This window comes from Oncorhynchus mykiss, chromosome 27, assembly GCF_057628025.1.
Source record: "Oncorhynchus mykiss isolate SJ-2025 chromosome 27, ASM5762802v1, whole genome shotgun sequence".
NCBI classification, from domain to species: domain Eukaryota; kingdom Metazoa; phylum Chordata; class Actinopteri; order Salmoniformes; family Salmonidae; genus Oncorhynchus; species Oncorhynchus mykiss.
In genome coordinates, this window is record NC_143048.1 from 35,644,164 (window position 1) to 35,669,608 (window position 25,445).

Here is a 25,445-nt window from a genome sequence, read left to right on the forward strand (position 1 = left end):
AGGAGACATGGAGACAGAGAGGAGGTTCCTGAAGGAGACATGGAGACAGAGAAGGAGGTCCTTGGAGGAGACATGGAGACAGAGAGGGAGGTCCTTGGAGTAGACATGGAGACAGAGAGGGAGGTCCTTGGAGGAGACATGGAGACAGAGAGGGAGGTCCTTGGAGGAGATATGGAGACACAGTGAGGGAGTTCCTGAAGGAGACATGGAGACAGAGGGAGTTCCTGAAGGAGACATGGAGACAGAGGTCCTGGGAGGAGACATGGAGACACAGGGAGGGAGGTCCTGACGTGGCTGCTGCTAGTCTACCTAGACTGCTCTGCTCTCTCTTTAGTTAGTACCCAGAGGAGGAGGGACGGGGAGGGGGGATGTGAGGGGGACCAAATACCTCACAAATACCGTACTGTAGAAAAATTGCAAAAGCCAAATAATATCAATATACCATTGGGTTTTATAACAGCAGATATTTGTTAACAAATATCTGTTGATATTTGACAGAGATACACAGCAGTTGACAGAGAGAACATACAATGAAAAAACACTCCATGTGGGTGATCATGGCTTTGTGTGAGCATTTAACACAGTCTAAAGAGGTAACAACGGTCTATCACGCCTCCATCAAAATCTACATCTCTTCTTAACGTGATAAATAGAGACAAGAGAGAACAGGAGAGAAAAATGGTGGGGGTCTCTAAAGACCCCCAGCCTTGTGTTCAATACCAGACAAACATCATGGAGGAGCTCATTTAGACTGGAGATAGAGCTATAAGATAGTGTACTGCTGCGTGCAGCTGAGACCATCAGCAGCCTAAAGACAACATTTCCCTTTCAGAGAGTCATTAAGCCTTGCATTATTAAAACTAAGGGTGTTTCCCTGGTAATGATCAACACTGTGTCACATGCAGTAGTACTGTATGAAAGCATCGCATTTGCCAACATAATAATAAATAAAAATGGACAGATTTTTAAAGCACTCAAATGACATGTTAAACCTAATCCTATCAAGCAAAATTGACACTCATACGTCGTCTGTTTAAATACAGTAAAGCTGGTTTAATGTAAGCAACTCATAGTAATAAACTAATAATCCTGTAAATTGGGGCAAAGAGAGAGACCACATTTGAAATATAAAACTCCCCCACCCCCAACCTTCCATGTTGGCAGATAGAAGAAGAGAATAGGATGCATGGGATTACTCCCCATGAGGGACTGACATGTTTCAGCTCTCCCTTTTCAGGTAAAAGTCTGATAAACTGGGTCAACATGCATGATGCTGGAGTGAAGAATGAATACCAGACCACTGCAGTACAGACAGTGGGGTGGGGGGATTCAGAGGTGGATCTGCAGTACAGACAGTGGGGTGGGGGGATTCAGAGGTTGATCTGCAGTACAGACAGTGGGGTGGGGGGATTCAGAGGTGGATCTGCAGTACAGACAGTGGGGTGGGGGGATTCAGAGGTGGATCTGCAGTACAGACAGTGGGGTGGGGGGATTCAGAGGTGGATCTGCAGTACAGACAGTGAGGTGTGGGGGGGGGATCCAGAGGTGGATCTGCAGTACAGACAGTGGGGTGGGGGGATTCAGAGGTGGATCTGCAGTACAGACAGTGGGGTGGGGGGATTCAGAGGTGGATCTGCAGTTCAGACAGTGGGGTGGGGGGATTCAGAGGTGGATCTGCAGTACAGACAGTGGGGTGGGGGGATTCAGAGGTGGATCTGCAGTACAGACAGTGAGGTGTGGGGGGGGGGATCCAGAGGTGGATCTGCAGTACAGACAGTGGGGTGGGGGGATTCAGAGGTGGATCTGCAGTACAGACAGTGGGGTGGGGGGATTCAGAGGTGGATCTGCAGTACAGACAGTGGGGTGGGGGGTGGGGGGGGTCGAGAGGTGGATCTGCAGGACAGACAGTAGGGTGGGGCGATTCAGAGGCGGATCTGCAGTACAGACAGTGGGGGAAGGGGGATCCAGAGGTGGATCTGCAGTACAGACAGTGGGATGGGGGGGGGATTCAGAGGTGGATCTGCAGTACAGACAGTGGGGTGGGGGGGTCCAGAGCTGGATCTGCAGTACAGACAGTGGGGTGAGGGGATTCAGAGCTGGTAGCAAAGAGGAGGCAGATTATTATATCCCGGGTGTCTGTGAGCTACTGCGGGGGCTAGTGAGTGGAGGGGTGAGGGGGAACTCTGCAATTTATTATCCTCCAGCAATTAACAGAGAAACGTTGTGGGCTCCTTGATTATGGGATGTTTAAAAATGGAAGAGATAAGAGACTGAGGCTGAGCCCCCAGATGTAATAGCCCTTCCTCTGGTAGGCAGTAAAAACTGGCTGCAGGCGGAGGAGATAGCAGGTGCACCGATAGTCTTTCCCAGTCAGACGAGTTGAGCCCAGACAGGCACTGATCCACTGGTGATAAAAGCTGTCAATCAGGCCCTGTACTTGATTAATGAATAACATGGACATTAAGGAGAGATGAGATCAAACGGTTAGAACTCATAGGAGGGGAACAGAGGATTCATGGGCAGGGAGCATTGTATCATGTCAGATGACGTCACTCCTATGTAACGCTCGTCCCTCAACCGATCTGACGTGAGACAATGGTGGAGAGAGATGGAATAGAACTCAGTGTCAGCTAACGACACAAAGGAAGAACCATGGCAGCTACCCTATCAGGGAGGTAAGTGGTCCCTATAAATCAGACGCTTTGATTGGCTGGCTGGCTAGCCCTGGTCATGTTTGCTATTGGGTCAAGGTCAGAGAGGAGTCTGTCAGTGTCTCATGGCTCCGTTCAGACAGTCTGATGAGGGATCTGACAGTGTGTGTGCCCCGTACCCTTAGCTGTCACATCAGTCTATTTTTCTAGATCCTGACTCTAAAGCTTTCAAACTGTACTGTAGTGTAACGTGAAAGATGGATGACACAAAAGAGGGCCAGCCCAAGTGTGTGACACATGCAATAACACTAACCACTGTCTACCCACACAACTTGTAGTGATGGTGTGAGTCAAAGGCTGTCAAAGCATGAAGGTTTGACATTTAAACATTCTGATGCAAACACTGATCATAGACACAATGGCACTCAAAAAAAACAGCCTCACCAACAAAATATCTAAGTATACCATTGATTCCTCTTCTCCTTATCTCGCCTTGTTAAACCTCACCTGCTCCTTGATTCCTATTCAGCAACTGTCCTTGAAGACTGGTCTTCCAGTTGGAAGGAACACACTGGGACTAATCCACTCTCCGTCTCTAACAAACTCTCTTCAGAGTAACACAGTTTACAGTTAACCCCAATGACTCCAGCAAATTCTGTTGAACTTTTTAATGTCTGCTGCTGATTGAGATAAAACCAGCCCTGTCTGTCTCCTCCCTCCATCTCTGGAGTACATTTATCTGGGTAGGGAACAAGGGAAGATAAAGGTCTAGCAAGCACAGAGCTCTCTCTCTAATCGGAGTGGTAGTGTTTGACCGAGCTGGAACTGGGGTGACGTTGAGAGAAGATAAAACAGGCTGTGATTGGGATCAGGAGTTTGATGCTGAGTGTAAGATTGTAACACAGAGACAGAGACGTCAGCCCTGAAAGGGACAGAGTTTGGGTCTGTGTGTCTGTCTACTGGATCATGGTGCTGTGGAGCTGGTCAGACAACGTCCCAGTAGAGACACTGTGGATCTGGTCAGAGAGAGTCTCAGTAGAGACACTGTGGATCTGGTCAGAGAGAGTCTCAGTACAGACACTGTGGAGCTGGTCAGAGATAGTCCCAGTACAGATACTGTGGAGCTGGTCAGACAGAGTCCAAGTAGAGACACTGCGGAGCTGGTCAGAGAGAGTCCCAGTAGAGACACTGTGGAGCTGGTCAGAGAGAGTCCCAGTAGAGACACTGTGGAGCTGGTCAGAGAGAGTCCCAGTAGAGACACTGTGGAGCTGGTCAGAGAGAGTCCCAGTAGAGACACTGTGGAGCTGGTCAGAGAGAGTCCCAGTAGAGACTGTGAAGCCTCTGCCAATTCTCTCCTAAGAGGCGCCTTCCTTTCTTCTGTCCTCCCAACTGCCCTGCAATTCAGAGAACAATGTGCTGCCATTACCTTGAGAGAGCCTCAGTAGGCAACACTTCAGCACTGTTTCCTTTTTCCTCCTCCACTTAAACATGTGCAGCGGGTCTTTAGGATTTACCATCAGGCATCCTCTCCTACAGCCCTGCTGCAGCTCCATGCCTTTTATAACCCAGTGCTGTAGGAAGATGGGAGGGGGAGGGGAGGGGCATGTCACTCAGTCTCTAGCTGACTTTGAAATCCCTATGTAATACTCACCCCGTGTTGAAGAGCTTCAAACATACATTCAACCACAGGTTCACTTACACAGATAGACTTTTCCTCTCAAAACACCTACATAAAGGAGAACATGTATGACATGTACAATTCCACCAAACTTCAGACGATATTGGGATGAAAGTGAGAAAGGTGAAGTTCATAGGAAGACCCTTTAGAGAAGGGGGTGGCAGGTAGCCTAGTGGTTAGTGCGTTGGACTAGTAACCGAAAGGTTGCAAGATCCAATCCCCGGGCTGTTCCTAGGCCGTCATTGAAAATAAGAACTGACTTGCCTAGTTAAATAAATGTGAAGAAAAAAACATAAGAAGACCATTTAAAGAAGGTTGTATGAAGAACCTTTAGAGAAGGTCATAGGAATAACCTTCAGAGAAGGTCGTATGAAGAACCTTTAGAGAAGGTCATAGGAATAACCTTCAGAGAAGGTTATAGGAAGAACCTTCATCTTCTTCGGGATCGGTGTCCCGTCCAAGGGACGGTTGGCCTAATGTAGGCTAATGCAATTAGCATGAGGTTGTAAGTAACAAGAACATTTCCCAGGACATAGACATATCGGATATTTGCAGAAAGCTTAAATGATTGTTAACCGAACTGTACTGTACAATTTACAGTAGCTATTACAGTGAAATAATACAATGCTATTGTTTGAGGAGAGTGCACAGTTTTGAACATGAAAAGTTATTCATAAACAAATTAGGTACATTTGGGCAGTCTTGATACAATAGATTGAACAGAAATGTAATGGTTCATTGGATCCGTCTAAAACGTTGCACATACATCTAAATTGCACCTGGACTGGAAAATACATTATGGCCTTTCTCATGCATTTTAAAGATGATGGTTCAAAAAAATAAAAAAGAACGGTTGTTTTTTTCTTTGTATTATCTTTTACCAGATCTATTGTGTTATATTCTAATACATTCCTTTCACATTCCCACAAACTTCAAAGTGTTTTCTTTCAAATGGTACCAAGAAAATGCATATCCTTACTTCAGGTCCTGAGCTACAGGCAGTTAGAATTGGGTATGTCATTTTAGGCAAAGATTGAAAAAAAGGGGTGGATCCCTAAGTTAGAGAAGGTCATAGTAAGAACCTTTAGAGAAGGAAATATAATGGACAAGAGTATACTGCAGGTATGGTCACTGGAGTCCCAATAGCGTGACATGTTTAAACTGAATGAACTATTCATATACCTAGTGATCTAAAGCTACTGCAGCATAATCACGAAGAAGAATAGAATGGGAGAAATGCAGAGCTGGAAAGCAGGGGAATTACAGTAGAGACAGACTAACCAATAGGGTAACCGTGGTCGGTGGGTCAGGGGAATTACAGTAGAGACAGACTAACCAAGAGGGTAACAGTGGTCGGTGGGTCAGGGTAATTACAGTAAAGACAGACCAACCAACAGGGTAACAGTGGTCGGTGGGTCAGGGGAATTACACTAAAGAAAGACCAACCAACAGGGTAACAGTGGTCGGTGGGTCAGGGGAATTACAGTAGAGACAGAATAACCAATAGGGTAACAGTGGTCGGTGGGTCAGGGGAATTATAGTAGAGACAGACCAACCAACAGGGTAACAGTGATCGGTGGGTCAGGGTAATTACAGTAAAGACAGACTAACCAACAGGGTAACAGTGGTCGGTGGGTCAGGGGAAATACAGTAGAGACAGAATAACCAATAGGGTAACAGTGGTCGGTGGGTCAGGGGAATTACAGTAGAGACAGACTAACCAACAGGGTAACAGTGATCGGTGGGTCAGGGGAATTACACTAAAGACAGACCAACCAACAGGGTAACAGTGGTCGGTGGGTCAGGGGAATTACACTAAAGACAGACCAACCAACAGGGTAACAGTGGTCGGTGGGTCAGGGGAATTACAGTAGAGACAGAATAACCAATAGGGTAACAGTGGTCGGTGGGTCAGGGGAATTACAGTAGAGACAGACCAACCAACAGGGTAACAGTGATCGGTGGGTCAGGGTAATTACAGTAAAGACAGACTAACCAACAGGGTAACAGTGGTCGGTGGGTCAGGGGAAATACAGTAGAGACAGAATAACCAATAGGGTAACAGTGGTCGGTGGGTCAGGGGAATTACAGTAGAGACAGACTAACCAACAGGGTAACAGTGATCGGTGGGTCAGGGGAATTACAGTAAAGACAGACTAACCAACAGGGTAACAGTGGTCGGTGGGTCAGGGGAATTACAGTAGAGACAGAATAACCAATAGGGTAACAGTGGTCAGTGGGTCAGGGGAATTACAGTAGAGACAGACTAACCAACAGGGTAACAGTGGTCGGTGGGTCAGGGGAATTACAGTAGAGACAGACTAACCAACAGGGTAACAGTGGTCGGTGGGTCAGGGGAATTAAAGTAAAGACAGACCAACCAACAGGGTAACAGTGATCGGTGGGTCAGGGGAATTACAATAGAGACAGACCAACCAACAGGGTAACAGTGATCGGTGGGTCAGGGGAATTACAGTAGAGACAGACCAACCAACAGGATAACAGTGGTCGGTGGGTCAGGGGAATTACAGTAGAGACAGACCAACCAACAGGATAACAGTGATCAGTGGGTCAGGGGAATTACAGTAGAGACAGACCAACCAACAGGATAACAGTGGTCAGTGGGTCAGGGGAATTACAGTAGAGACAGACTAACCAACAGGGTAACAGTGGTCGGTGGGTCAGGGGAATTACAGTAGAGACAGACTAACCAACAGGGTAACAGTGGTCGGTGGGTCAGGGGAATTAAAGTAAAGACAGACCAACCAACAGGGTAACAGTGATCGGTGGGTCAGGGGAATTACAATAGAGACAGACCAACCAACAGGGTAACAGTGATCGGTGGGTCAGGGGAATTACAGTAGAGACAGACCAACCAACAGGATAACAGTGGTCGGTGGGTCAGGGGAATTACAGTAGAGACAGACCAACCAACAGGATAACAGTGGTCAGTGGGTCAGGGGAATTACAGTAGAGACAGACCAACCAACAGGATAACAGTGGTCAGTGGGTCAGGGGAATTACAGTAGAGACAGACCAACCAACAGGATAACAGTGGTCGGTGGGTCAGGGGAATTACAATAGAGACAGACCAACCAACAGGGTAACAGTGATCGGTGGGTCAGGGGAATTACACTAAAGACAGACCAACCAACAGGGTAACAGTGGTCGGTGGGTCAGGGGAATTACACTAAAGACAGACCAACCAACAGGGTAACAGTGATCGGTGGGTCAGGGGAATTACACTAAAGACAGACCAACCAACAGGGTAACAGTGATCGGTGGGTCAGGGGAATTACACTAAAGACAGACCAACCAACAGGGTAACAGTGGTCGGTGGGTCAGGGGAATTACACTAAAGACAGACCAACCAACAGGGTAACAGTGATCGGTGGGTCAGGGGAATTACAGTAGAGACAGAATAACCAATAGGGTAACAGTGATCGGTGGGTCAGGGGAATTACACTAAAGACAGACCAACCAACAGGGTAACAGTGGTCGGTGGGTCAGGGGAATTACAATAGAGACAGACCAACCAACAGGGTAACAGTGATCGGTGGGTCAGGGGAATTACACTAAAGACAGACCAACCAACAGGGTAACAGTGATCGGTGGGTCAGGGGAATTACACTAAAGACAGACCAACCAACAGGGTAACAGTGGTCGGTGGGTCAGGGGAATTACACTAAATACAGACCAACCAACAGGATAACAGTGGTCGGTGTGTCAGGGGAATTACAATAGAGACAGACTAACAAACAGGGTAACAGTGATCAGTGGGTCAGGGGAATTACAATAGAGACAGACCAACCAACAGGGTAACAGTGGTCGGTGGGTCAGGGGAATTACACTAAAGACAGACCAACCAACAGGGTAACAGTGGTCGGTGGGTCAGGGGAATTACAATAGAGACAGACCAACCAACAGGGTAACAGTGGTCGGTGGGTCAGGGGAATTACACTAAAGACAGACCAACCAACAGGGTAACAGTGGTCGGTGGGTCAGGGGAATTACACTAAAGACAGACCAACCAACAGGGTAACAGTGGTCGGTGGGTCAGGGGAATTACACTAAAGACAGACCAACCAACAGGGTAACAGTGATCGGTGGGTCAGGGGAATTACACTAAAGACAGACCAACCAACAGGGTAACAGTGATCGGTGGGTCAGGGGAATTACAGTAGAGACAGACCAACCAACAGGGTAACAGTGGTCGGTGGGTCAGGGGAATTACACTAAAGACAGACCAACCAACAGGGTAACAGTGGTCGGTGGGTCAGGGGAATTACAGTAGAGACAGAATAACCAATAGGGTAACAGTGGTCGGTGGCTGTGTAAAAGAACAGGAAGGACAGTATAAAAAGGCAGTATAAAAAGGCGCCATTATAACACACACAATGAAATATTAATCTGTGATCACGCTGACCTATTTAGTCTTCCACCTTCCCCACTCACTGACTGGTCACCCACCGTCTGTCACTATGGATGTATGGAGAATGGTTTTACACACACTGGCTGTATCTGAAATGAATCACTCTTTCACTGCATTATATTCCCTGGCGTAGTGTATGCTGCAAAGCTGCATTGCAATGGGAAAACATATAATAATTTACACAGTGATTGGTATATCAAGGTTCCACATCTTTATGATATTGGTTTTTATTCGTTCCTATGTACTGAAGAGCTTAATGCTGGCATTCTACAGAGTATAACCATAGGCCTGACTGAGGTATTTCATCATATTACTATATAACACTGCATGCCACTGCATGCCACTGTTCCTGTTCTACAGGAAAATGAGGCATCAACCTGTGGTACTAAACTATACAGGTACATCTGTTCCTTCATCTGTTCATTTATACTGTCCTCTCAGCTGCTGTTGCACAGTAAGCTGTCACTGAGCAGCACAGATGTGTATCGTGTGTAATCCTTCTGTACTTGATGATTTTCCTTAATCAGAACGCTGTTCCAATATGCTAATTGCATGTTTCCTCATTACCAACGCACTTTGATTGCAAAAACATTTAGTCACTATTATTAATGAACCGCAGCAGTGTTGTCACTACCAGCATTATCCAGGTTGTCCCTACCAGCATTATCCTGGTTGTCCGTACTGCATTATCCAGGTTGACCGTACTGCATTATTCAGGTTGTCCGTAATGCATTATCCAGGTTGTCCGTACTGCATTACCCAGGTTGTCCGTACTGCATTATTCAGGTTGCCCGTACTGCATTATTCAGGTTGTCCGTACTGCATTATCCAGGTTGTCCGTACTGCATTACCCAGGTTGTCCATACTGCATTATCCAGGTTGTCCCTACTGCATTATCCAGGTTGTCCGTACTGCATTACCCAGGTTTTCCGTACTGCATTATCCAGGTTGTCCGTACTGCATTACCCATGTTGTCCGTACTGCGTTACCCATGTTGTCCGTACTGCATTACCCATGTTGTCCGTACTGCATTACCCAGGTTGTACGTACTGTATTACCCAGGTTGTCAGTACTGTATTACCCAGGTTGTCAGTACTGCATTACCCAGGTTGTACGTACTGTATTACCCAGGTTGTCAGTACTGTATTACCCAGGTTGTCAGTACTGCATTACCCATGTTGTTCGTACTGCATTACCCAGGTTGTCAGTACTGCATTACCCAGGTTGTCCGTACTGCATTACCCAGGTTGTCTGTACTGCATTACCCAGGTTGTCCGTACTGCATTACCCAGGTTGTCTGTACTGCATTATTCAGGTTGTCCGTACTGCATTATCCAGGTTGTCCGTACTGCATTATCCATGTTGTCCGTACTGCATTATCCATGTTGTCCGTACTGCATTATCCGGGTTGTCTGACTGCATTACCCAGGTTGTCAGTACTGCATTATCCAGGTTGTCTGTACTGCATTATCCAGGTTGTCCGTACTGCATTATCCAGGTTGTCCGTACTGCATTACCCAGGTTGTCCGTACTGCATTATCCAGGTTGTCCGTACTGCATTACCCAGGTTGTCCGTACTGCATTATTCAGGTTGTCCGTACTGCATTATCCAGGTTGTCCGTACTGCATTACCCAGGTTGTCCGTACTGCATTATCCAGGTTGTCCGTACTGCATTATCCAGGTTGTCCGTACTGCATTATCCAGGTTGTCCGTACTGCATTACCCAGGTTGTCCGTACTGCATTATTCAGGTTGTCCGTACTGCATTATTCAGGTTGTCCGAATAAGTGCTTGAGGAACTTGTCTCTTTTTCAAAACACTGAGTAATAGCAGCACAAATGAGACAATCAGAGTTGTTTCTTGCCGTGCACAATGCCAGTCAGCAGCTATTTGTGTACAACTGGGATGGAACCTGCCCGTCAGATTGCTGCCCTGCAGTTTGGCTCTGAGGTCCTTTGCAGTGTAACGGTGACACCTCTCCTGAGCTGGTCTTTATATGCTGGAACAGTTTCCTCCAGCTTTCCATGACACCTTGGAGACCCTGATTAGCCCTGCAAGAGTACTGGAGCAGCAGCTTCAGCCTCCAGTAATTCTGAACTAACTGAGGGGAGCTGGCCTTGTTTATTCCCCTTTCATCAGCAGGGAGCTGGCCATGTTAATTCCCCTTTTGTCAGTAGGGAGCTGCCATGTTTATTCCCCTTTCATCAGCAGGGAGCAGCAGTGCTTATTCCCCTTTCATCAGCAGGAAGCTGCCATGTTTATTCCCCTTTCATCAGCAGGAAGATGCCATGTTTATTCCCCTTTCATCAGCAGGAAACTGGCATGTTTATTCCCCTTTCATCAGCAGGAAGCTGCCATGTTTATTCCCCTTTCATCAGCAGGTATGAGTCCCTATGGGCCACAGACATCATACACAACCATATGTGTACAACTATGTAGTGGGTAAAACTATGAGCACCTGTACTTCACTTATGCAAATCATAAGGAATAATGAAAAAATATCTATATTTATTGAATTATCATAGACATCTGCACTAATAAGTAACTCTGACATTCTACTTCAAGCTCATTTTTCATAGCTATTATACATATTTGGGATTTTTGGGGAACAAAACCATGAGGTTTTGAAGAAAGAAAGCAAAGCTAATTCGTCACTGTATATTACTGCAACACAATTAGTCCACACAGTATTTCTTGTATCAAAATATCCCCATCTCTCTTAAGTAGATATATTGTATTTGTAGGATAGAAGCTGCAGGGAGCCAGACAGTCATTCCTCTCAGCCATCTGCATATCCCTCTGAGATTAGTCTGGCTCCACATTTACAAGGACGGAAAAATAAACAAACACATTGAGAAAGAAAGCAAAGCTCATTCTCCCACATTCTCCATTTGAATAATCCCAGGGTCTCTCTCCTGAAACGTTTCTCTGTGGCGCTGCAAGTCTCTCATTTCACTTGGCAAGATGTCATGGTTAAATAGACAGCTTTGTGAATGAATGAAGAGATTAGGACAGTATCTGTTTCAGCAACATAGGCCTGCAGTATCTGTTCTGCTGTTTCTGCTGTCATTGAAAAGGGAATTCTTCCTTCCAAGAGGTGTTTTGCTGACTGCTTGGTGCCTGGGCTCTAAAACCGTTCAAAAAAAAGCTTGCAGAGTTGCATCTTCTTATCATCACAGTAACGCACTGGTGCTGATACCTAAATAAGATGTCATCCCAGCTCCATGGATTAGAGCAGTGAAAAGATTCAACTGTCACACAGTATCTTCCCCACACCGAGAGACGGTGGGGAAACCATGCCTTTAAGAATGTGATATATCTGTTAGTCCCTCTCTCCCTCGCTCACTCTCTCCCTCGCTCACTCTACCTCAGTAAAGCTGCCAGATCAGGGAAGAAAGTGTGGCACCTGATTTCCGACCCTACAACATCCCTATCCATGCTTATTATAATGTCCTCTCACCCCTAATCAAGTGTAAGTGTGCGCTGGATCATTAATGTGAGCCGACAGTCTATCACAGAGCTGTTTCCTTAGCTGAGTGGCCAAGGCAAATCACTGGCTGTTGTCTCTGTTGATGGTTCCCCACAGCGCAGGGCTGGAGGAGAGTGGTGAGGACGTGACATTTATAAACCACACCAGCCCTCTGCTGTCTCCACGAGCTGTCACCTGACAGAAGGCAGCGGTGTCCAACCGTGCTTCAGCCTTCTCTGTGAGCCAGGCACGTGCAGAGATTGAGGTCTGCCTGAGCACCTGTCCTTTTGTCCTTCTATGAGAAAAGTGCCCTTTCAGATTGGTGGTGTTATTTAATTAACTTTTAATCTATTTTCTCTCTTATTATTTAAATTAACTTTATTCAAACTAGTTCATTTCAAATTTTTGAATGATGGAAAATGCCCCCTCCCCTGCTTCTCTGCCCGGGTTGGCTCATTCACAGGTCCAACTGTGAAAACACTATAAACACAAAAGGAATTAGATAGAAATAGAGATGTAAGGCCTCCAAAGTGGCACAGCGGTCTAAGGCACTGCATTACAGTGTTGCGGCATCACTATAGCCTGGGGTTTGATCCCAGGCTGTGTCATTACCGTCCGCAACCGGGAGACCCATAGGGCGGTCCACAGTTTGCACAGCATCATCCGGGTTAGGGGAGGCTCATTGCGCTCTAGCGACAACTTGTGGTGGGCCGGGCGCCTGCAGGCTGACTTCGGTCATCAGTTGAACGGTGTTTCCTCCGACACATTGGTGCAGCTGGCTTCCTGGTTACGTGAGCGGGTGTTAAGAAGCGTAGCTTGACAGGTCATGTTTCAGAGGAAGCATGACTTGACCTTCACCTCTCGTGAGCCTGTTGGCGAGTTGCAGCGATGAGACAAGATTGTAATAACCAAATTAGGGAGAAAAAGGGGGTAAAGAATATTGAAAAAAAAATTATTGAGATGCAAAGTTGTTGGAAGGTCATAAAACTGGCTTGGATTACACTCAGAAACGGCCAATAGAGACCAGAAGGAGTGTAATCTGTGACGTTTAAGGTGAATGAAAGGGTGGGAACGGAGCCAGGGTTGAGTGCAGAGTGACAGGTGATAAATACCAGCAGCACTTATTCACCACACTGATCTGAGGAAATTATTCCAAGCTCATGTCCCTGGGCATCCTCCCCCAGCTCCCTCGTCCTCCTCCTACCCCCCAATCCCTCGTCCCAGCCCCCTGACCCTGCCCTTCTCCCCAAAATTAGCTTTTCACCTTTAATTAGCCCATGTCTGGTTCTGCTCACCGTCCACAGCGTATTGCTGACTACACTCATTAACACTAAAAACCTGTTTGGAGAAAACAAATGCCTCCTGCCTCCCTGTCTGAAGTGCGTTTAACAATGTCCTCGAGCCACCGTTTTCCATTGTGTGAGGAAGTTTCGGCAAACAAGACATCCATCAAATTGACAGACAAAACAAATTACACGGCGAACAGAACCTTAATGTGTCACCGAAGCTAATGGTGTCAAGGCTGGCTGCCAGTCGACCCAGACACAAGCTTGTGCTCTCCTCTCACTCTCTACCCTTGCCTGGTCTTTCAACTAACAGACCTGGAGTTAAGTCTAGGTTATACTGAGATTACTATGTCTAAATAACATTAAGGCATTAACACCCTACTAACCATGAATCAAACCTGAATTCATGAAATTCCATTAACGCCTTGCTCCAAAGGCCGAGAGAGAGAGAGAGAGAGAGAAAGAGAGAGAGAGAGAGAGAGAGAGAGAGAGAGAGAGAGAGAGAGAGAGAGAGAGAGGCAGGCCTTCATTCAGGCGTGATGTATCTGTGCTGTAGTCTGAGATTATGCTGAGAATGAATGGTGCAGGCCTCCTAAAGCCAATAAAGGTGTAATTACATGCCTTGGGCCTGGGTGACAATGCCTGTGCAGGTGACAGCTATCAGGGAGAAAGGTAGGAAGGATTACCTTCACTTTTCATCTGGCTGTGGCTCTGTGGCATGAAAACCTCACTCTGCAGGGTCACCTTGGATGGAGCGCTACAATTTTACCAGTCATTAAACTCTTAATCGAGCCTCAGTCTACATGCTCCCTCGCCGTCATCTTTCACAATCGACCAAGGTTTCATATAACTTCTCTCTGTCATTACATACCCTCCACTTACAGTTGAAATAGTACAAATATATAACACTAGCAAAATCATTCCCAAAGACTAGACTGCAGTGGCACCGCCAGTCTATTAAACTCCAATGTGATTCCACATTTTCTCATGTCCTCTCCGGCATACTGAGGCACATCTATATATGTTATCCTTTGTGCCTGCACAATCCCTTCTGTGTCATCTGAGGTCTTTTTGAATAATTGTAATCAGACGATTAAGGTAATATTCCAAAAGTTATTGTTTTGTGCCCAGGTAAAGTCTAGACTTTCCAGGGTTTGTAAACTTGCGAGATCAAGCAGCTTGCGAGGCTAGGGCATCAGTGGGGAGAGGGGAGAACATGTTAATATTCCGACGCACCAGACATTACATACACAGAGATTGGGAAATATTTTCCAAGGCAGGCAAAGCGACAATAAACATTCTAATTCAACATCACAAACGTGCACAGGGGCCTAAAGCACCGCTAAATATGAGCTTACAATACCATCAACACCATACACCAACACACGGAGAGGCCTTTCACAGGAGGACGACGACAGAGGCCAAGATTATCACAGTCACGCTCAGGTGTTCATTACACAATCACAGCCTTTCTCTAATTGAAATTCAGCCGGCATAAAATGGCAACGCTTCGCTACAAAAACAAGTGCTGCATTTCTTTGATTTGCCTCTGAACACTTTGCAGAAAAAAGAGACTAACAAACCCTAACAAATTAATGGCTGGTTCAAATGTGAGTTTAAAGTGCAAAATATCTCTACAGGACTTGTTTGCAATCATAGCACAACCCCCATCATTCAGACTCAGCCAGAATGTCTGAGGAGGTGCTGAGGAACTCTGAATAATACTGGTTCTCCAAGCTTCAGATGATGATTTGGTGAAGAAATAACCCATTGAAAATGCCATATTTAAATAGGACTGATAACACAACTGTTATCTTAATCCATCAATCTGAGTAATGAGCACATGCAGTAAATTCATTATTGTGCACTATTAGTGGGTAAATGAAGGGCTTGGGGGTTAATTAGCTAGTGGGATGAGGACAATGTTAATAATGCAGAACTAACACAGGACAGGTAATAACAGCTCTGAATGTCACACAAGACTGGACTCATGAACTTCTGCTAGGGAAGTTAACTCAAATCTGATTTAGATTTCAAAATGTTTGATACTTCTCTGAACTCTGCAAATTGCTTGAGGTATATGACAATATGTTGCATTGGATAGGTAATGATAGGTAATGATGCTTTGTGTTGTTACAGTGTTGCTTCTGTCCTTCTCCTTGCCCCAACCTGGTCGCAAACCAGGGACCCTCTGAACACATCAACAACCATCACCCACAAAGCATCATTACTTATCGCTCTACAAAAGCCACGGGCCTTGCAAAACAAAGGAAACAGTTACATCAAGGTCTCAGAGCAAGTGACGTCACCAATTGAATGACACTAGTATGCACCGATAACTAGCTAGCCATTTCATATCTGATACAGAGGGTGCTTTACCATTTCCTTCTACAGTACCATCCAGTCTGTCTCATCTGCATCCCAGGCCAGGTCTACTGGAACAAGAATCTGCTGTTGCTCCACACACAATATTGAACAAGACAGAAACATGGAACATTTAGAGGAGGCGAGAGTCAGCGAACGCCACGCCAGGCTTGCCAGCTGTGATAATGATGTATAATTTAATTGAAGCCTGTGCTTCTATCCTCCACAGAACTCAAACTCCTCTTCACCTGTCAATGCATTATTCAGGATAATGGTGACCCTGAAATAGTAAAAAAAAGCTTCTTATCTCTTTAAAGTTTTATTACAGAGAGCAAAGAGAGACGGGGGAAGGAGAGAGAGAGGGAGAGAGAGAGAAAGATGGAGGGGAGAGAAAGCAAGTCAGTAAAAGGAGCGAGTAAGAGAGAAAGACTGACTGGTAAAGAAACGGGAGAAGCATAAGTGTTATGTCCACTCTGAGGATTGCTGTTTTTGACCCTGGCAGCGTCATTACCTTGGCAACAGCAGAAAAAAATACACTGGGACAAAGCTAACTTGCTCTAAAGGCATTTTGGGATGTCTTGGATTGTTATATAAAGGAGAGATTTGAACGAGGGATGAGAAAATATTGTTAAAATATTGAATATATTGAATATTGAAAAAAAAGACAAGTCAACAATATCAACGCAACAAGAAAGATGATGTTCTCAATCACCGTCATCATCAACAACAACATTGCCATCATCATCAATTCCATAAGATGCAAATGCCAGTATATGAGGTCACCCCATACATTCCTTCCACATGATCTATGAGAGTCAGCTAACTGCAGGGGGAAACACCCTCTATGTGCTGGGGACTCACTGAATAATGCAAAGATGAAGGAACAGCAATGGCTGACATTCATACCAGTACAAGGCATAGAGAACTGACAATTATTACAGGGAGCAGAGACTTATACAGTCTGTAATATAACCTTACTTCATAGATGGGTTAGCTGACAAAGTCACGAAAACGATGTGTGTGCTTCCATGGGGCAGAAGTCAGCGTGTTGTTGTGATTCTGGATGGCCAGATTGCTAGCAACAATGACAAGAAACTGCCATCTGGGGAATCATAAGTGGCTCATTTCAGCTCGTTTCATCATGTTCTTGATATCGTGTCTTGTTTTGAGGTGTTTTGACTGATTTCACGTCAATGATAGTATGGCTAAAATTCTCTAGCTAGCTAACCAACAACTGCAACGATGTATTTGAGAGAAAACAAGTGCTCATTCTGCAAATGTATTTATGTTTTCAATAAACATTTTTGACGCAACATGTTGTCAACAATCTAAGCCAACTCCGTTGTTTCTGAACAACCAACCCGTCTATATTGCCCTTAATGGTTTTCCAGTCACCAAGGTATGTTTTAAGTGTGTGTGCATGTGTGCATGTGCACTTGCGGCAATGAATGTGAGAAGGCACCCCTGTAAAGTCACCACAGTCCGTCCCTACACTGTATCCAAGGATAAAAAGGCCAGAGTGAAAGCGTATCTGGCAGTAAAACTCACCTGCTCCTATCCATCACACTACAGTGTCATATTTACAGTCTGAAACTCACCCATTAAAGACTGTTATTGTTAGGTGCAATTTCCACTGCAATTAGATGGAGGCTTCATCAGCGAGAGTATGAGTGGAATGAGGCAATTATGGTGTACTGTATGACGGTGGGGGGTAGACCTGGGGAGGGAGAGCAGAGCTATCCAAAGCTATGGTGCTTTACACATTTATTTAATCAGTAATTCCATCTCTCAAGTCTATAATAACTAAAAAAAACAAATGGTTATGTTTCTGTTGAATTAAATAGAGGTTTATTGTGCTCTGCTTTGATGTATTTTTCACTGAAGAATCCTGGACCCTGTCACTGGCCCTGGCAGCATTTCATATGACTCATCCTAATCAAAACCCAGTCAATACATTCAGTACACTTTCACTAAATACAAACGTTTTGGATGGTATTCATGTTCAAAATTGGAATTTTCACATTGTGTGGATGGATGATACGGTACGGCGTTAGCTAATTGGGATCCTAATATAAATGACAAATTATACTGTATAATATAGATGTACTGTACTATAGAATATAGAGGTACTATAGAATATAGAGGTACTGCAGAATAAAGAGGTACAATATAATACCAATCCAGTCAAGCCAGAGTACATCTTGCCCTGGTGTGTGAAGAGTCTACCTCATACAGAGAAACACATTCAGTCAAATAAGTTATAAGTTATAATAAGTTATAATTCATCATAAAAAAAATACTGAACTGCATCAACTCTGGTGGAAATGGACAAAATAATTGAATTTCCCTATTCAGCCTTGTGGACCTATAGAGTCGTATGATGTGAGGTACTCAATGCCTAGGGAACACAACAAAATAAATGACAAACACAACTTCCCTCGCACATGTTTGATATCACTTGTCTACCTATTGAATAATGGACATCCCTGTTCTTGGCATGGCGGCTTGGCCCAATCTGTGGTACTAGACCCCATATGGGCAGGAAGTTGAGGGAAAATTCATAACTCTTCTAAAAAACCTGCTCTATAAATCTCCTCTTCCTTCTCCCATCCTCAACACAGACACTCAGTCACAGGAGAGCTGAGAGAGAGTGGGAGGGGGGGGGGGGGGGGAGAGAGAGAAAGGTGGGGGAGAGAGGGAGAGATCGAGAAAGAGAAATAAAGAGAGAGATAGAGAGAGCAGTGCACTGTTGTGGTGTAGCATTATTCTTCCAGGGGTTGCCTCAGCTAGGTTCTCTTTAGTAAGTCAGGGGTCGGAGCCAGCAGGAAAAATGAGCCTCCAGAACCGGAGTGAGCTCACTTTTCATCTGTTGTACGTGGAGCTCAGTCTGTGATATCACAGCAAAGCCGTCTTCTCTCTCTCCCTCCCTCTCAACCAGCCCTACCTGGTCTCATAGACAAGACGTAACATGGTAAATGAAAATCCGGGGCATGGATACACAAGACAGAAGGTTACTTAAGACAAAAACTAAAGGGTGGTGGTTGGTCGGGGTGGATGGGTTAGCTTTTAATGTGAACATCTAGCAACCCAAAGGTTACGTGTTCACATCTTATCATGGACAACATTAGCATTTTGCCTAATTAGCAACTTTCACCCTTACACTAACCTAACCTTAACCCCTAACCCAGCATTTCCAAAAACTCGGTCCTTGGGTTTAAGGTTAGGGCAGAGTCCTTCCAGACTCACGTTAAGCATCTATAATCCAACATTAAATCAATAATCAGGTTCCTATTTCGCAACAAAGCTTCCTTCACTCATGCTGTCAAACATACCCTCGTCAAACTGACTATCCTACCGATCCTTGACTTCGGCGATGTCATTTACAAAATAGCTTAAAACACTCTTCTTGGCAAACTGGATGCTGTCTATCACAGTCTCATCCGTTTTATCACCAAAGCCCCATATACTACCCACCACTGCGACCTGTATGCTCTCGTTGGCTGGTCCTCGCTTCATATTGGGGCGGCAGGGTAGCCTAGTGGTTAGAGCGTTGGACTAGTAACCGAAAGATTGCAAGTTCGAATCCCCGAGCTGACAAGGTACAAATCTGTCGTTCTGTCCCTGAACAGGCAGTTAATCCTAGGCTGTCATTGAAAATAAGAATTTGTTCTTAACTGACTTGCCTAGTAAAATAAAGGCACAAAAAATAATTTTAAAAAATTAAATATTTGTCGCCAAACCCACTGGCTCTAGATTGGACTAGTAACCGAAAGTCTTTGCTAGGTAAAGCCCCACCTTATCTCAGCTCACTGGTCACCATAGCAACACCCACCCATAGCACGCACTCCAGCAGGTAAATTTCACTGGTCATCCCCAAAGCCTTTAGCCACCTTTCCTTCCAGTTCTCTGCTGCCAATGACTGGAAACAATTGCAAAAATCACTGTCTTATATCTCCCTCTCTAACTTTAAGCACCAGCTGTCAGAGCAGCTTACTGATCACTGTACCTGTACACAGCCAATCTGTAAATAGCACACCCAACTACCTCATCCACATATTGTTACCACATATTGTTATCCTCTTGCTCTTTTGTACCCCAGTATCTCTTACCTGAATACCATGCAGGGCCTTATGGGGGGAGGGGGAGGGGTCTGAATACCATGCAGGTCCTTATGGGGGGGGTCTGAATACCATGCAGGGCCTTATGGGGGGGGGGGGGTCTGAATACCATGCAGGGCCTTATGGGGGGGGGGGGTCTGAATACCATGCAGGGCCTTATGGGGGGGGGGGGTCTGAATACCATGCAGGGCCTTATGGGGGGGGGGGGGGTCTGAATACCATGCAGGGCCTTATGGGGGGGGGGGTCTGAATACCATGCAGGGCCTTATGGGGGGGGGTCTGAATACCATGCAGGGCCTTATGGGGGGGCGGGGTCTGAATACCATGCAGGGCCTTATGGGGGGGGGGGTCTGAATACCATGCAGGGCCTTATGGTGGGGGGGGGGGCGGGGTCTGAATACCATGCAGGGCCTTATGGGGGGGGGGGGGGGGGGTCTGAATACCATGCAGGGCCTTATGGGGGGGGGGGGTCTGAATACCATGCAGGGCCTTATGGAGGGGGGGGGGGGGGTCTGAATACCATGCAGGGCCTTATGGGGGGGGGGGGGGGTCTGAATACCATGCAGGGCCTTATGGGGGGAGGGGGGGCGGGGTCTGAATACCATGCAGGGCCTTATGGGGGAGGGGGGGTCTGAATATCATGCAGGGCCTTATGGGGGGAGGGGGGGGGGGGGTTCTGAATACCATGCAGGGCCTTATGGGGGGAGGGGGGATCTGAATACCATGCAGGGCCTTATGGGGGGAGGGGGGGTCTGAATACCATGCAGGGCCTTATGGGGGGAGGGGGGGTCTGAATACCATGCAGGTTGGAGGGGATATACAGCCTGTCCAGGGGAGGGATGACATTGAGGGATGACATTGAGTGGGTAACACCTCCGTAATCTGTCATCCACCCTACATCTGTACCATATCAAAACTGATATAAGTGCGCTTGTCCTCAGGACAACCCTCTACATAAAGGTGACTACATTCACGAGCTAGACAGACATTGACATTGGATGACATTGGACTGAAATACAAAATAAAGCAGCTGCAGTTTTGCCAACTCCATCCCAAGCAGGTAATTGCAGCATACCCATAACATGTTAACCCACACTGATCTCACCATATTCATGGATAAAATTACTATTTTCAAACGGGATATGGGGCTGTAATTCGGCATGTGTAGCTGTGCGGCTGCAGAGCTTGTGCTTAGGCTATGGGGTGATTGGTCCAACTGCACACAGCACATGGCCAGGGGATAGATGGCCTAATTACACTAGGGGAGGTCACTGGCCTCCGTTTCACCAAGGGATAAAGATTGCTGGGATATCACACTGGAGCTACTTTCCCACCAGAATTACATATTACAATTCAGACACACGCTGGAGATATTCTGCCTCAACCCTTTTATAGATTACAATTCAGACACACACTGGAGATATTCTGCCTCAACCCTTTTATATATTACAATTCAGACACACACTGGAGATATTCTGCCTCAACCCTTTTATAGATTACAATTCAGACACACACTGGAGATATTCTGCCTCAACCCTTTTACAGATTATAACTCAGACACACACTGGAGATATTCTGCCTCAACCCTTTTACAGATTATAACTCAGACACACACTGGAGATATTCTGCCTCAACCCTTTTATAGATTACAATTCAGACACACACTGGAGATATTCTGCCTCAACCCTTTTATAGATTACAATTCAGACACACACTGGAGATATTCTGCCTCAACCCTTTTACAGATTATAACTCAGACACACACTGGAGATATTCTGCCTCAACCCTTTTATAGATTACAATTCAGACACACACTGGAGATATTCTGCCTCAACCCTTTTACAGATTATAACTCAGACACACACTGGAGATATTCTGCCCCAACCTTTTTACAGATTATAACTCAGACACACACTGGAGATATTCTGCCCCAACCCTTTTACAGATTATAACTCAGACACACACTGGAGATATTCTGCCTCAACCCTTTTACAGATTATAACTCAGACACACACTGGAGATATTCTGCCCCAACCCTTTTACAGATTATAACTCAGACACACACTGGAGATATTCTGCCCCAACCCTTTTACAGATTATAACTCAGACACACACTGGAGATATTCTGCCCCAACCCTTTTACAGATTATAACTCAGACACACACTGGAGATATTCTGCCCCAACCCATTTACAGATTATAACTCAGACACACACTGGAGATATTCTGCCTCAACCCTTTTACAGATTATAACTCAGACACACACTGGAGATATTCTGCCTCAACCCTTTTACAGATTATAACTCAGACACACACTGGAGATATTCTGCCCCAACCCTTTTACAGATTGCAATTCAGACACACACTGGAGGTATTCTACATCAAACCTTTTACATATTACAATTCAGACACTGGAGATATTTGGCCTCAACCCAGAGGTTTTCCCTGTTTTTTCTTATTATTTTCCCCTGACGATGTTCCCAATTTAAAGAAGGTTGGTATGTGTACTTGTTCTTATAAAATGAATATCGTAATCTCAAAATTCCTGCCTGCTTCTTCATAGTAGTAAAACCACTATGGTATACCAGATGTTGCCACATCTAGACACAACATTGGAATACCTGGGAGCCTCTCTCATGCAGAGGCAGAATAGTGAGAAGGTTGTCTGTCTAAAAACCCATCCCTCATGTAAAGAATGTTTTAAACGTGCGTGAAATGGGAGTCTGGCAGGGGAGAAAATAGGAACTTCAGAAGGAGCTGCTCATCCATCGCTCAGTGTGAACATATACTGCACACCTATCTGAGAGACTGGTCAATGTCATTAACTCAGGAATCCTGTGCATTAATGATCTTCTATGGATGGGAGGAGAGTGTAGGAGCAGGGACGACAGCAGGGAGATGCGAGGGGAGGAATGAGAGAGAGGGTGAGAGAGAGAGGGTGAGAGAATGAGCAAAGAGTGAGGGAGCAGGAACGACAGCAGGGAGATGCGAGGGGAGGAATGAGAGAGAGGGTGAGAGAGAGAGGGTGAGAGAATGAGCAAAGAGTGAGGGAGCAGGAACAACAGCAGGGAGATGCGAGGGGAGGAATGAGAGAGAGGGTGAGAGAATGAGTAAAGAATGAGGGAGCAGGAACGACAGCAGGGAGATGCGAGGGGAGGAATGAGAGAGAGGGTGAGAGAGAGAGGGTGAGAGAATGAGTAAAGAGCGAGGGAGCAGTGGTGGGCGGGCGGGCGAGCAGGAGAGGAGGAATCATTAAATGGATGGTGAGGAGCGAGGCTCTCTCTTTGAAGACAGGCACACTCCGCTAAGCAGGAGCCATGAGAGCTAACAACGCTGATGGGCTGCAGAGAGCATCTCCAGCCTTCTCACGGATGCATCAGAGCACCAGCACAAAGATTAGAGGTTTCTTTTAATCCAAAGGGGATTAAATGCTGAGAGAGGAGGAGGGAGAAGAGGGCTCCTGTGGAGGGTTAGAGAAATTATTAATACCTCTACTCAGACTAGTGATCTGGGTCTTTAACACAGAATCCCAGATGCTTGGGTGTTCAGATTGTCTTTATCTGTCACACACTCCCCTGGGCTTTGAGAAATGGATTGAAGATGCACCCCTCCCCTTCGCTTGGTTTTAACACTTTCTTACTGTACATCTGCATTATGTCCCACCTGGAAATGCACACCCTGTGAACCTCAACACACACTGGCAGACCACAGTCTGCACACACATACACGCACACGCACACAAACTTAAAAGCTTGGAGGATCAAATGTGTAAATGTTCTATTGAGAAAGGAATAAAAACACCATATTTAGCAAAAAGATATCAACCAAAAGGTGTTCTCTGTCTTGGGGCAAGGGCAACACGGGATGGCAATGATGGGAAATGGCATCCATGTTTTCATCACTGTCCCACCCAAGATGTCTCACATTGGGTGCCCGTTGACCTCTCAATCAGCTCAATAAACACAGACTACGACAGACGAATCAAAGACCTGAACCTCAGACCACCAACCAAATCATCAAACATCCCAGCAGGTCATCACTTACCCCCCTTGTTCCATCTGGCTTTAGTCCTTGCCTGGTGGCTGAGCTCTGGACCGCCAAACAGCACCAAGAGAAACAAAACAAGTTCAAAAATTGAGAAAAATACAAACTTTTCCCTGGAAAACATGTCCAAGAGTTGCTCTTCGACCGAGTCCACTATCACATGGCTGTGTTTCCCTCTGGTGCGGCGTGGCTGTGGCGCATGGTAACCCACACATGGGCTGGCATCAGTCAGGCTGGAATCATCAGTGGGTCTCTGGCTCTGCCATACTGCTAGAGGCTGCTGAGGGCTGCTCGTCACTGGTCCTGGTCCTGAGGCTTTGGGCTGAGCCACATGTCTCCCCTCCTGGACGCCCCTGCCTCACCAGAGCGCACGGAGCCAGACGGAACACGCTATGGCACAGCTCAGCTCAGCAAAGTGCTCCACTACTCTAATCTCTCTCTCACACGCTCACTGTTGCCACCGCTGTCGACGCCGATGCTGCCTCTACGGCTGCAGAGTTACTTCTTGCCCCCCCTCACTCCTGGTTTCAGAGGGAATACATCTCTCAGCGCTCTGACTCCGAATCCCACACAGCCCAGCCGAGGAGAAGAGGGAACGTAACCCACAGTCTGCCCTCTGGAGAGGGATGTGTGGGGTAGCGGAGTGTGAGAAATAACACAAACAGGCAGGCACGAGGACTGAAGGGAGTGTGGAGGAGAGGAACGAGTAGAAAAGGAGATCACTCCCTGATCCTGATAGCCACGGCAGCCGTACAGCTGCTATTTATAAAGAGCAAAAAGGCATTCACATGGAGCTGCTTGCATCGCACATCAGCCTGGCCACGGTGAGCAGGAACAGGCTTTACTGGCAGAGCAGCACGAGGAGGAGGAGAGGAAGGAAGGAAGAAGAGAGGGAGGATGAGAGGAGATCTTTTGGAAGTGCCTTTACATGGTCCCATCTCTTGCTCTCTCTCTTTCTTTCTCTCTCTCTCTCGCTCTCTCTCTGTTGTGCATTGCGGGAAGCTCCACGTGTGCTCATGAGTTTCTCTTGTTAATTCCAGGAAGAAAAGTTTGCGGCATGACAGCCCCAAGGGCTCACACTCTCCTGCAGTCTTAGTCAGAGAGCCCTGTGAGAAAGCTTTTAACCCCTCAGCTGCCACAACACACCACTTAACAAGCTGTTTTTTAAGGCTTTCACAAACATCCACTGTGACTGGAGAAACATCTTCATTGACTGGAGAAACGTCTTTATTGACTGGAGAAATGTCTTTATTGACTGGAGAAATGTCTTCATTGACTGGAGAAATGTCTTTATTGACTGGAGAAATGTCTTTATTGACTGGAGAAATGTCTTTATTGACTGGAGAAATGTCTTCATTGACTGGAGAAATTACTTCGTTGAATTTTGCCAGTGTGGTGATTGCT

The 25,445-nt window shown here is 46.1% G+C and overlaps 1 protein-coding gene across 7 annotated transcripts in view; it reads right to left on the reverse strand.

The window, feature by feature from the left end:
* Positions 1–24,990, reverse strand: part of robo2 (roundabout, axon guidance receptor, homolog 2 (Drosophila)) — a 586,853-nt gene extending 561,863 nt beyond the window's left edge. For all 7 annotated transcript variants that reach the window (XM_090223920.1, XM_090223916.1, XM_090223918.1 and 4 more), the window contains exon 1: positions 24,042–24,990. In XM_090223920.1, coding sequence (XP_090080046.1) covers positions 24,042–24,165 — 124 coding nt within the window. In that variant the 5' untranslated portion in view covers positions 24,166–24,990. The remainder of the gene's footprint in view (positions 1–24,041) is intronic.
* Positions 24,991–25,445: the final 455 nt, after the last annotated feature.